Raw genomic sequence first — 13,566 nt, 5'->3', positions numbered from 1 at the left:
TACGTCACTTGTGTTTTAGAAGAGGACGTAGATCTAGGTCACTGGCCTTTTAGAGGGGGATGTAGATCTACGTCACTCATGTTTTAGAAGAGGACGTAGATCTAGGTCACTTGCATATTAGAGGGGGATGTAGATCTAGGTCACTGGCGTATTAGAGGGGGACGTAGATCTAGGTCACTGGCGTCGTACAGGGGGATGTAGATCTACGTCACTGGCATCTTAGAGGGGGACGTAGATCTACGTCAATGGCGTTTTCGAGGGGGACGTAGATCCATGTCACTAGCACAGTATGGGTTAAAACCTTCTTACTACCAGATACTGGCCAAAGTCAACTAATATTCATAAAAGATTAGTATCCTACTGTCAAAGTTGGTTTTCTACCACCAAATACTGTACAAACTCACCCATGCAACCATCCCAATGATGAACCAGGTGGCCTAAAGCCCAGGGCCAGCCACTAACCACAAATTCACAAACACAGTAAGCTATCAGTGTCCTGTAACTGACTGCTGGATGTGGCTTTGCATAAAAAATGGGCCATAAACCTGCCAATCAAGACCTGTGGTAATGTTCATCCACTCACTGTGGTTGCTACTTTCATTATGCATCAGTGGAACAGGTTCCATACCCTTATACAGTACTGCTCTCTATTCAGTGTCGTATGAATGCCAGTCGGAGCACTGCGCAATCCAAGTCAATAGTTTGCATCCCTCTACATACAGGAAACACGGGTGATACATTATATCACCCACACTTATTACCTTACTGTCTATTATGATGGAAAAGTGTCTGTCATCCCCTTACACTTGCTCAACAACTTTCAGTTATGACATTAATTATACTTACCTGTAACAGAGTTTCCCCAAATTCTCACTACAGTATTCCTGCATCTAGTGTCTCTTGTGATCTTGTTATACTGCTTCTTAATTCCTGTACTGCACTAACATTCTGATCAAATTACAAATCCTGTAGTCTCCTACCAAAATCTTAATTTGCTTTATTTTTAACTTCTCTTACAGCCACCTTATCTGTCTTCTACCTACAGTAATCTATATTTCTTTGTTCTCTACCTTCTCTTGTAATAAGATACCTTGTAAATGGAATCATTGTAAAAAGTCTTAAGAACCATCCAAGAAAACAAATGCAGAATTTTCCCTATTTTGGACCTCCAGAAAACTTTCTTCCTCAGGTACATGAATGATACATAGTAGTGCATAATTAACAATTCACCAAACTTCAGCATAATAGGTGACAAATAATGGGCATTTTTCACATACAATGACAGTTAATGCGCACTAAACTTAGTAAACTAACCCTTACTAGCACTAAAGGGAACACAGTTCTCAATTTTCATAACTTTGATGACTTTTCCATGTATATTGCCATGGGATCAAGTTACGTGTAAATGGAATGAAGATACTGTATCTGCTGGCCATATGGAAATCATGTAAACTAGATTTGTGTAATGCAATATGCAGGAAGGTGTTAAAATTACCCTAAGATGGTTTGGCCATTTGGAGATAGGAAAATGAGAGTGACTTGGAGAGCATATAAGAATCAGGTAGACTGGGAGACTGAGGATGAGATGGAGGGGGGGGAGGGTGGAAGGGTACATAGCCTACGATGGTCTGGCCAATTGGAGAAATGGGACAATAGGAACACAAGGGTGAGGTGGAGTGAGAGACAGAATGAGATGGAGGAGGGCTGAGAGGTATATGAGTGAGGGTGGTATGAGTTGGAGGGATGGCAGCCTGATGGAAGAGGACAATGTGACTTGGAGGCAATCTGCATGCAGTCACCTCTTTTACAATTAAGGTATCTGGCTAATATAGATAGACATATTGGTACTTCCTTTGTAGTCCATAATATCCTTCCTGCCTTCCCTCCACCACCACAGATTTCCTACATCCCTCCCACATTCCTCTTTGGCTTTACTTTCAGCTCCCTGCTCCTCTGAAACCATCTTAGGTTCTCCATCTTCTAATACCACAGCCAGTATTCTGGTCTTCTCATCATGTTCATTATACTTACTGTGCTCCCAATGTACTGGTACTATACTTTATTTAAAAAAAAAAAAAAAAAAAAAAAAAAAAAAAAAAAACTGAAAATTATTGGTTACTTTTAACATTCCTTTAACCACTTTTGCAAGCACTATGCTTTGCTTGATTCTTTACCCACTTTCAGTCAATGATTACGTCTGTTCTTTTCATCCAATCAGCACAATGTATGATGTGAACTTATTTCTGCTAAAAAGAAAGTGGCTATCGGCTAATGACAGCACCCATCGATTAGATTCGTACTCCCGAGGAGGATGAGAATGCTGGTGACAGGGAGAGCTGGGGCTCCTGTTTCACTAGTCTTCAATATATCCTTTCTCTTCCCCTTTGCCGACCCTTTCAGTGTGACAGTAACATGGAGAGTAGCCCAGCATACTCTCTTAAACACTTTTCTCTACTTAGCTCATGCACAACTCTATACGTGCTTTATAAGTCATGCAACATACCCCAATACGTCGCAGAGGCTGATGCCAGCTAGGCCATGCAACCAGAAAACTTTGGCCCTGCTACCTAGTGGTGGACCTAAGGGGAGGCGTGATGCGGGCTATGCCAGTGTAGTTTTTGGGACCAGGATGGGATATAGTTCGAATCTGTGCCTGAGGGCACAGGGCACTGCGGTTCCCAGGCTGCAGCTTCCACTCATGGAGGGGGGGGCCTGAATCTAGGAGCAGTGCCCCAGGGGGCTGCCCCATCAGTGGGTGCATAATGGTGGGGCAGTTGCTTCGCTAAGGCATGGTTGGAGGGTGTCCTTGTAGCTGCCCTGACAGGGCGCCCCGAGGCCACTGTTGCTGCCACTGGCCATTGCTGGTGGGTTATGGGTCCCATGTCCCATTCCTGGACTTGGGACTGTGCAGGTGGGTAGGGCTTGTGATCTCTCTCTCTCCCTATTTAACTCTTACCAACATGACATGACTCTCAGTGCACACATCAGTCAAAATGTTCTTATAACTGCTTCTACCTTTCACATTTCTCCTGGTGCACGAGAGGGAGGGCTTTATGTGGTGGCACCAATGCAGCCAGGCAATACAACCAGTCATAAAAACATCCTTCAATTCCCTCCCTATTTGTCAAAGGAGGATGGTAGACTGCTGGAGAAGAGCAACTTCAGCCTGCAATCCACTGAGTTCACATTTCAGATGAATCTGGGTCTACAGTTACAACTACACTTCACAGACCCTCAAATCTCCAACTTCCTCTGCTTTAACTCTAGTATTCATGTTTACCTCTAGAATTCATGTTACCTTAATAAGCTAAATATTAACAAACTGGTTGTTCATCTGATAAAGAAAAAAAAAATTGCTCTCTAACTCAGTTTTAAAAAGACATATATATACTAGTTATGAAAATACAATCTATCTATCTATCTATCTATTGCCAGACGCCTCAATCCCATTTGGGGTGGCCACAAACAAATTGCCTCCAAGTCGCCCTGTCCCCCGCCATTTCACTGCCCTGCTCCCAACTCACACCCCCCTCTCTCATATACCTCTCCACCCCATCCCTCCATCTCATCCTCGGCCTTCCCCTCCTTCTTCCCCCCTCCACCTCACTCACATACACTCTCTTCATCAATCTTTCACCCTCCATCCTCTCCACATGGCCAAACCACCTCAGTGTGTTCCTCATAACGCTTCCTATCACATCCACATCCACACCACAACGCTCTTTTATATCCTCATTCATCAGCCTGTCTCTCCATGTGACTCCACAGACTCCTCTTAAATAACTCATTTCCACTGCTCTCACTCTTGACTTGTGTCCTTCCAACAACGTCCAAGCTTCACTTCCGTACGTTAGAGTTGGCATGACAATACTGTCATGTAGTAACTTTTTCACTTCCATGCTCACTTCCCTGTTTCTTATCACTGCTTCCAAAGAACCAGCAACCTTTCTTCCCTGCTGTACCCTTTCAAGCACTTCACCCTCCAAACCTCCATCCTTACTCATCACACTACCCAAGTACTTAAACGTACTCACATTTTCCAATTCCTCACCATCCGACCTCGCTGTACATTCACTGACTTCACCTCTCTCAAAGACCATCATTACTCTTCCCTACATTCACCTTTAGATTCCGTTTCTTACACACTCTCCCAAACTCATCCACCAAGCCTTGCAGCTCCCCTTCGTCTTCACTCAACAACACAGTATCATCTGCAAACAACAGTACAGGGAGTTTCCAAACACTATCCTCTCTCACCAGGGCCACTCCAACATCCACTACCCTACCTTGTACCTCTTTTATTACCCCATCCACGTACAGATTGAACAACCATGGAGACATGACACATCCCTGTTTCAACCCAACTTTCAAAGAGAAAAATTCACTTAGTTCACCATCCACACGCACTGCAGCCTTCACACCATCGTACATACTCTTCACAGCATTCAAAAACTTCCCATCTACTCCATATATTCTTAACACTTTCCACAATCCTTGTTTATCCACCCTGTCATATGCTTTCTCCAAATCCATGAAAGCCGCATACAACTTCTTTCCATTCTCTAGAAACTTTTCCACTAAAGATCTAACAATGAATATCTGATCTACACAACCTCTTCCCTTCCTAAAGCCTCCCTGTTCTTCTCCAACTAATTTCTCTGTTCTTTCTCTAACTCTGTCAATAAGTATCCTACCATACACTTTTCCTATTATACTATGAAGACAAATGCCCCTACGATTACCACACACTTCTTTTTCCCCATTTCCTTTGTACAAGGGAATAATTATACCTGACTTCCAATCCTCTGGGACTCTACCTTCCTCCCAGGCCAATCTGCACAACTTCCACATCCATTCTACTACTATCTCTCCCCCATGCTTTAGCATTTCACCACACACTCCATCAATTCCTGGGGCTTTCCCCGATTTAACTTTCTTCATTGCTTCCACAACTTCTATCCTGCTGATTTCTTCCTGTTTTCTCACCTCCCTCCTTCTCCCAGCCATTCCCCAGCCACTTATACTCGCATTACTTCCATCCTCTATGTTCAACAATTCCTTAAAGTATTCTCTCCATCTGCTCACTTTTTCTCCCTTCTCCACTAGTAATCTACCATTTTTATCTTTCACTCCCCTGATAACTTCACTTCCACCCTGTCTTACTCTTTTCACCTCTTTCCAGAACACTTTCTTACAGTCCCTCCACTTTACACTCAAATTCCTTCCAAATTCCTCATCCACTCTCTTCTTACTCTCTCTTACTAATCTTTTCACCTCTCTCTTTCTTTCTACATATAACTCTCTCTTCTGCCTCTCCACTTCTTCCACGCCCCTATTTCTCATCCATTCATTGTATGCTTTCTTCTTTTGTGCCATAGCCTGTTTCACCTCTTCAGTCCACCACGCTGTTCCTTGCACCCCCCTCCGTCTTCTCTTCCTTCCACACACCACATCACACGCTGCACATATTTCTTCTGTAAATATCCTACACACACCTTCCACATCTCCCATCTGCTCCAATTCATATTTGCCCAATCGTTCTTCCACTTCTCTCTTATACTCTGCCTTTTTCTCATCCTCTTGTAACCTTTCCACTCTCCTTGTAACTACTCCTTCCTCTCGTCTTTCCCTTCTTCTATTCCTCCATCTTTCTTGAATTCTAATTCTGGCCACCACCAAGTAGTGGTCAGAAAGTCCACTCCCCCAACCTCTATAAACTCCTGCATCCATTACACATCTTCGCATCCTTTCATCCACACACACATAATCAATCAATGCCTTCCTTTCATTCAGTTCACCACCCACCCTTCTCATCACTTGCCATGTACACCTGTGGATCATTTTATGCCTGAAGAAGGTATTGGCTATCACCAACCCCCTCCCAGCACAAATGTCCACTAATGCACTCCCATTCTCATCTATCTCAGCAGGCACACCCCACTCACCAACTATTCCATTCACCTTCACATTCCCAACTTTACCATTCATATCACTAATCAAAAACACTCTCTCATTCCTTCCAAACTTTTCCAAGCACACTTCTACATTTGTCCAGAACTCTTCTCTCACTCTTCTAGCACGATCTTGCGTTGGCACATACACACACACAATTGCCCACATTTGTATTCCAACTTTCAACTTTACCCACACAATCCTTGACCCAACCGATCCATACTGTCTTATGCTCCTCTTCCATCTTTTACTCACAACTATACATACTTCTTCCTTTGCCCTCTCATTCTCACCTACTCCTGCACATATACCCCATCCATACTCCCATTCTCTCACACTTTCTCCCCACCATTTTGTTTCAGTTATTCCACATACATCCACTTTCGCACCCTCAAGCACCTGGACAATCTCTCCCTTTCACCTCATCGTTCGCTCCCCGTACATTCCATGTTCCAAAAACCATGTCCTTTGTCCGGTCCTTGGTCGTCATCGTTTGGTCAGTCCTTGTCCGAGGCTTATTGTTTGTTTTTTTAGTTAGTTGTTTTCCAGGGAAGGGCACTAACCCTCCGCCAACCCTTTTAGTCGCCTTTTACGACAAGCAGGGATACTGGGGGAGTATTCTTGAAAAAAAACCCTACCCCCAGGGGGTATTGCCAGACGCCTCAATCCTGTAAGGGGTGGCCACAAATAAATCGCCTCCATGTTCCTCTGTCCCCCGCCATTTCAATGCCCTCCCCCCAGCTCACACCCCCATCTCATATACCTCTTCATGCTATCCCTCCATCTCATCCTCAGCCTCCCCCTCGCTCTTCCCCCCTCCACCTCACTGACAAACATTCTCCATGTTAATCTCTCACTCTCCATCCTCTCCATATGCCAAACCTCCTCAATGTATTTCTCCTAACACTTTCTATCACATCCACATCCACACCACAATGCTTCTTCATTTCCTTATTTGTCAGACTGTCTCTCCATGTAACTCCACATACTCCTCTCAAATAACTCATTTTCACTGCTCTCACTCTTGACTTCCGTCCTTCCAACAAGGTCCATGCTTCACTTCCATACGTCAAAGTTGGCATGACAATAATATCAAGGAGCAACCTTTTCATAGTACAGTATTCCATGCTCACTTCCTTATTTCTTATCATTGCTTTCAAAGAACCAGCAACCATTCTTCCTTGTTACACCCTTTCAAGCACTTCATCCTCCTGCTTCAATTCCGACTCATCATACTGTACTACCCAAGTACTTTATATGCATTTCCATCTCAACATCCAACCCCGCTGTACATTCAGTGACTTCATTTCTCTTGAAGACTACAACTTTACTCTTCCCTACATTCACCTTTAGATTCTGTTTCTTACACACTCTCCCAAAGTCATTTGCTAAGCCTTGCTGTTCTCCTTCATCTTCACTTAACAACACTGTATCACCTGTAAACAACAGTACAAGAAGTTTCCAAACAATGCCCTCTCTCATTAGGGCCGCTACAACATCCACTACCTTACCTAGGCTCTCTTTTATAACTCCATCCATATACAGATTAAACAACCATGGAGACATGACACATCCCGGTTTCAATCCAACATCCAGATAGAAAAATTAGTTCAGTTTCCTATCCACACCCACTGCAGCCTTAGCACCCTCATACATACTCTTCACAGCATTCAACAGCTTCCCATATACTCCACATATCCTTAATACTTACCACATTCCTTGCCTATCAGCTCTGTCATACAACTTCTTTCCCTTCTCTAGATACTTTTCCACTAAGGATGAATAACTGATCTACACAACCTCTACCCTCCCTCAAACCTCTCTGTTCTTCTCCATCTAATTCCTCTGTTATTTCCCTAACTCTGCCAAATAAGTATCCTACCTTATACTTTTCCTATTACTCTCAGAAGACAATTGCCCCTATGATTACCACACACTTCTTTTCTCCTTTTTCTTTGTACAGGGGAATAATTATGCCTGACTTCCAATCCTCCGGAACTCTACCTTCCTCGCCCGCCAATCTGCACATCTTCAATATCCATTCTACTACTATCTCTCCCCCATGCTTCAGCATTTCACCGCACACTCAAGAATTCCTGGGGCTTTCCCATTTTGACTTTCTTCATTGCTTCCACTACTTCCATCCTATCAATCTCTTCCTGCCTTCTCACCACCCTCCTTCTCCCAGCCATTCCCAAGCCACTTATACTTACAATACTTTCATTTTCTATGTTAATGAGTTCCTTAATGTGTTCTCTCCTGCTGTTCACTTTTCTCCCATCTCTAGAAGCAATCTACCATTTCCCTACTAACACCTGTATCATCCTGTCTAACTCTCTTGACTTCTTTCCAGAACATTTTCTTACAGTACCTCCACTTTAAACTCAAATTCCTTCCAAATTCCTCATCGAATCTCTTCTTTCTCTCTCTTACTAAACTCTTCACCTCTTTCTTCATCTCTACATATAACTTTCTCTTCTGTCTCTCAACTTCCTCCATGTCTCTGCTTCCCATCCACTCACTATATGCTTACTTCTTTTGCACCACAGCTTGTCTCACCTCTTGATTCCACCATGCTGTTCCTTGTACCCTTTTTCGTCTTCTCTTCACCCTACATATCACATGTTGCATAGATTTCCTCTGTGAATACTTTGCACATGCCATCCACCTCCCCCATCTGCTCTAAATCATATCTATCCAATCACTCCACTTCTCTCTTATATTCTGCCTTTTTTCCATCCTCTTGCAATCTTTCTACCCTCCTTGCATGGACTACTTCCTCCTGTCCTTTCCTCCTATTCCTCCACTGCACTTGAACCTTGACTTTGACCACCACCAAGTGGTGGTCTGATGTTCACTCCTCCAACCTCTGTATGCTCTTGCATCCATTATATACCTTCTCATTCTGTCATCCACACACACACTCAATCACTGCCTTCCATTCATTCAGTTCACCACCCACCCTTCTCATCACTCGCCATGTATACTTGTGGATCACTTTGTGCCTAAAGAAGGTTTTGGTTATTACCAACCCCCTCCCCACACAAGTGTCCACTAAGAGCACCGCCATTCTCATCCACTTCTGCAAGCACACCCCACTCACCAGCTACTCCATCCACCTGCACATTCCCTACTTTTCCATTTGTATCTCCAATCAAAGATACTCTCTCCTTTCTTTCAAACTTTTCCATGTGTATTTCCACATTTGCCCAGAACTCTTCTTTCACTCTGCTTGCATGATCTTGCGTTGGCGCACGCACACACACAATCGCCCATGTTTGCAGTCTTACTTTCAATCTTACCCATATAATCCTTGAGCCAAATGGTCCATACTGTTATATTCTCCTTCCATCTCTTGCACACAACAATACATACTCCCTCTTTTGCCCTCTCATTCTCACCTACTCCCACTCATAGAGACCAGGACTGTGAAGTCTGAGTAAAAGCTGTGGAGTTGGAGTCAGAGTCGGTAAAAAAGTCCCGACTCCGACTCTGACCACCAGTAAAGAAATTTTTAATCATGATGTAGATGTAATGTGGGGTTATTGCCTTGCGAATGACAGCTCCTTCGGTTTTATTTCTTGTCGCTGCTGCAGTTCTTTTTTTTCTTTTTTCTTATTTTCCACATTTCACTTAGGATTTTGTTGTTGTTCTGTTCTTCATTTATGCTGATCATAAATGCAGGCTGGTGGTAGGTTGTGGTGACCATCATCCACTCACTTGATGCAGAGCTGTCTACTTCTTCCTTAGCCTTTATCATTCTTTTTCTGTGCATGCCCTCCTCTCTTCCTGTTTCTCCCATCTTTCCTGTCACTTCTTATTGCTTTTCTTTCCTTTACAGGTGGCTTTACATTGAGTGACAAACCAAATGGTTTCCTGTAAGCCAAGAAACCATTTACAACGCTGGGTGGTAACCATATAACCAAACCATATGTACTCCCTATTATGTCAACAAGTGGGTTGGTGGAGGGTTAGTGCCCCTCCCCGTAAAACAAATAACTCAAAGCCAAATGGCCACCCCTTACAGGATTATGGCGTCTGGCAATAGATAGATAGATAAATGCAGGTGCTGCCATCTGTCGACAGAACGATATGAACAGACTGTAAACAGACACCATGATCAGCAGATTTAAGAAACTATCATTTTGCCACAGAGTAGCTACAACCATTAAAGTCAAACCTTTAAGGGCGTGGGTTTTAAAAGTAGCCTGACGATTCACGTGGTTGTAATGGAATGACATCATGTGTAAGTCATCATTGCATATTTATAATTGGGCAACTCTAAGGGGTCAGAATCAGAGTCGGAGTTGGAATTGGACACGCATGAAATCAAGGAGTCAGAGTCGATATTGGAGTTGGATATACAAGAAATCAAGGAGTCGGAGTCAGAGTTGGAGTCAGGTGTTTTGGGTACCAACTTCACAGCCTTTACTCCATCCATACTCCCACTCTCTCATACTCTCACCTCTCCATTTAGTCTCTGTTAATCCATATATGTCCACTTTTGCACCCTCAAGCACCTGAGCAATCTCTCTTTCTCTCACCTCATCATTCACACCCCTTACATTCCATGTTGCAATCTATACCACGTCCTTTGTTTGGTCCTTGGTTGCCACCTGTTTGTCAGTCCTGGTCCGAGGCTTCTTGTTTGTATTTTCAGTTACTGTAGTTGTTTTCTGGGGAGGTGCACTAACCCTCCGCTAACCCACTCGTTGACACATACGGAACACAGTTGGTTATAAGGTTACCACTCAGCATATTAAATGATTTCCTGGTTTACACGAAATCATATGGCTTGTCACTCAGTGCAAAGTTACCCGAAACAGAGTAGTACCACTACAGTGAGTGAGTGGATGATGGGTGCCCCCACTAAGTATTACTGCATCCCACTATTCTAATAAATTCCTGTGTGTGATGTCATAATGGTCACAGATAACTGAAGATTCAACACTCAGGTACTGCTGTGTGGCACCATTACCTTGGTCCTGGTGATGGTGTTGTATATGGTGATACCCGTGTCATAGCCTTCTGGGGGAATCCATGACCCTGATGAATAATGACATTTACTGCCACCACCTGTTGATAAAGAGTACAGTATTTAACATTACAATGCTTTCTCCCATGAATTCTTTCAATAATGACTTTACATTCCTTATATATATATCATCATCACTGTTATCATCTCCGATGCCTTGCTCTTTCCTGGAATCCCCGACAGGGAATGGCCATGAAAGAACTGTCTCCAGGCTAATCACATACATTTCTCATTATCACAGACATTCCAATACCTCTTCCTTCTCTCACCAATGTAGCATTCCACTTTCTCTTCTGTATCACAAGAGATTTTCCTCTTCCAATATTACTCTCAACCTCACTTTCAAAAATTCTTTGGCACCATATCTGTGAGTCCTTACCTCCTTAACCTACTTCTCCTTATCCTTTCAGTAAACTAATTCTACATATGATTCCTATCCTAGGGAAGGGAAAATGCTGTATGCTGCCTTCATGGATCTGGATAAAAGACATGAGAGTAAACAAAGACTGTGGGAGATACTTAAAAGATATTGAAAGGTCAAAGCTAGTGGACTCATAATTAAATTTCCTCCTGTGCATGCTGAGGGTTTAGGAAATGAGGTGCTGAATTATCATTTTGGCTTCAATACTGTTTACTATGCCTCTGAGCCACAGAAAATGTTGCCAACGATGACTGTTGCATACCCTTCTCTTTCCCTGACCAACTCAGATACTGTTTCTAGAATTATGAATAAGAATAAAATTAAGATACAGCTACATTCATTCTCAACAAGGACAGAACACAGACAACACAATCCACACCACCTAACACCACCTAGCACAATACAACATTCAGCTCCTCCCCATAACAGAGATACGTAACTCAACAATTGTTGTGGATTTTAATACTAAAAGCAATGCCTGGTATGAACACAGTGAAAATTAAAGAAATGCATTTGGGAGCTGAATGCTAATTACCAGCCAGAACATGCTGTTGGCCAAGTCCAAGATTTTGGTCATATATTGATACCCTGAAGGTTTCATGTTGATGGCTCCAGCCATTCATGAGGTATAATGGTGCTAAAGGTGGGCGACAAAACCTAGCTGACCTTTGGCTAATATTTGGGTGACCTTGACCTTGACCCCGCGTGCCCATTTTTGAACTCGTTCAAGATTTTGGCCGTATCTTGATACCTCGAAGGTTTCAAGTTGATAGCACAGGCCGTTCATGAGATATAATGGTGCTGATGGACAATAAAAACTAGCTGACTTTTGGCAGCCATTTTGGTGACCTTAACCTTGATCCCGAGTGCCCATTTCTGAACCTGCCCAAGATTTCGCCATATCCTGATACCCAGCAGGTTTCATGCTGATAGCTCAAGCCGCTCATGAGATATAATAGTGCTAAAGGTGGACGATAAAAACTAGTTGACCCCTGGCAGCCATTTTGGTGACCTTGACCTTAATCCCAAGTGCCCATTTTCGAACTTGTTCAAGATTTTGGCCATATCTTGATACCCTTAAGGTTTCATGTTGATAGCTCAAGCTGATCATGAGATATAAGGGGAACAGATACACACACACAAACACACACAGGTCGCCGACAGAGATGGAGACCTCCTGGATCGTGGGGAAATAATCGCTGAATCAGTGACGAAAAGGAGACCAGCCTATTTGTGATTGTGTTAATGAGTGCGTGAGTGGTGTTTCCGTCAGACAGTAGTTTAAAAAAAAAAAAAAAAAAAAAAAAAAAAACGGTTTCGGTCAAAAAACAAAAAGATACAGTGAAAATAGAAAGTCTCCATATGGTTGTTTCATGGCGGAAAGGGACGGTGCATTGTTTACAATCAGCGAGAGAGACTTTGAGGACTTTTCTGAAGAGGATGTGGCAAATGGAAGTACAGTATTAAGTTGAACCAAACAAGAAAGGCAGGTGTAGAGAAAACAGCGGAGAGGAATGTCCAGGAGATAAAAAAGGAATGGGCAGTAACTAAAGAGTTACAGGAACGGACTATAGAGCAGGAAAATGAGATAAAAAATCTGCGAAATAAATTGGAAAAAATTTGTACACGTAGTGACGAACAAGAAAGAGAAGTTACTGAATTAAAAGTGAGCAATGAATCAGCCTCAAATGAAATAAAACAGCTTAAGAGGGAGAATAAGAGGTTGGAAGAAGAAAGAGACAGGATGAAAAGCAAACCAGATGAGCATGAATTCAAATCAAGAACACAGGATGAGCACATTAAAAAAATCAAGGAGCAACATAAGGGGTGGAAGAAAATTCAGGAAGAGGGAAATGTAAATCTGAAAGAGATTATAGAACAACAAAGCAAGAAAAAGGTGGAGAGGAAAGTGGTTAGGGTGCTGAGAAGTAGAAAAACTTTAGTTAGGTATGTAGCAGATATGAAAAAATGTGTAATAATTTCAGGAGTTAAAGAATAACGTATGACAATAAGATCAGAAAGAGAAAGAGACGAACAGAGTAAAGTTAAGGAAATAATATCAGTAGTCATGGAGGAAAACAACGAAGCTCAAGAAGAGACTGAAGAGGTGTTTAGGTTAGGAAAGTACGAAGAAGGAGGGGCAAGGCCATTGAAGGTA

At 42.8% G+C, this 13,566-nt stretch overlaps 1 protein-coding gene across 1 annotated transcript in view; it reads right to left on the bottom strand.

Annotated features, from left to right (window-relative positions):
- Positions 1-12,333, bottom strand: part of CysRS-m (cysteine--tRNA ligase-like protein, mitochondrial) — a 245,783-nt gene extending 233,450 nt beyond the window's left edge. The window contains exons 1-2 of the mRNA XM_080281646.1: positions 12,264-12,333; positions 10,931-11,028 (exon numbers count right to left, since the gene is read on the bottom strand). Of these exons, the coding sequence (XP_080137772.1) occupies positions 10,931-11,028; positions 12,264-12,333 (168 nt within the window). The remainder of the gene's footprint in view (positions 1-10,930; positions 11,029-12,263) is intronic.
- Positions 12,334-13,566: the final 1,233 nt, after the last annotated feature.

Source organism: Coenobita brevimanus, chromosome 90 (assembly GCF_032717465.1).
Source record: "Coenobita brevimanus isolate Jiangsu-jjx chromosome 90, ASM3271746v2, whole genome shotgun sequence".
Taxonomy (NCBI): Eukaryota; Metazoa; Arthropoda; class Malacostraca; order Decapoda; family Coenobitidae; genus Coenobita; species Coenobita brevimanus.
Note: the sequence above shows the minus strand (reverse complement) of the source record. Positions and strands in the feature narration are given on the sequence as shown.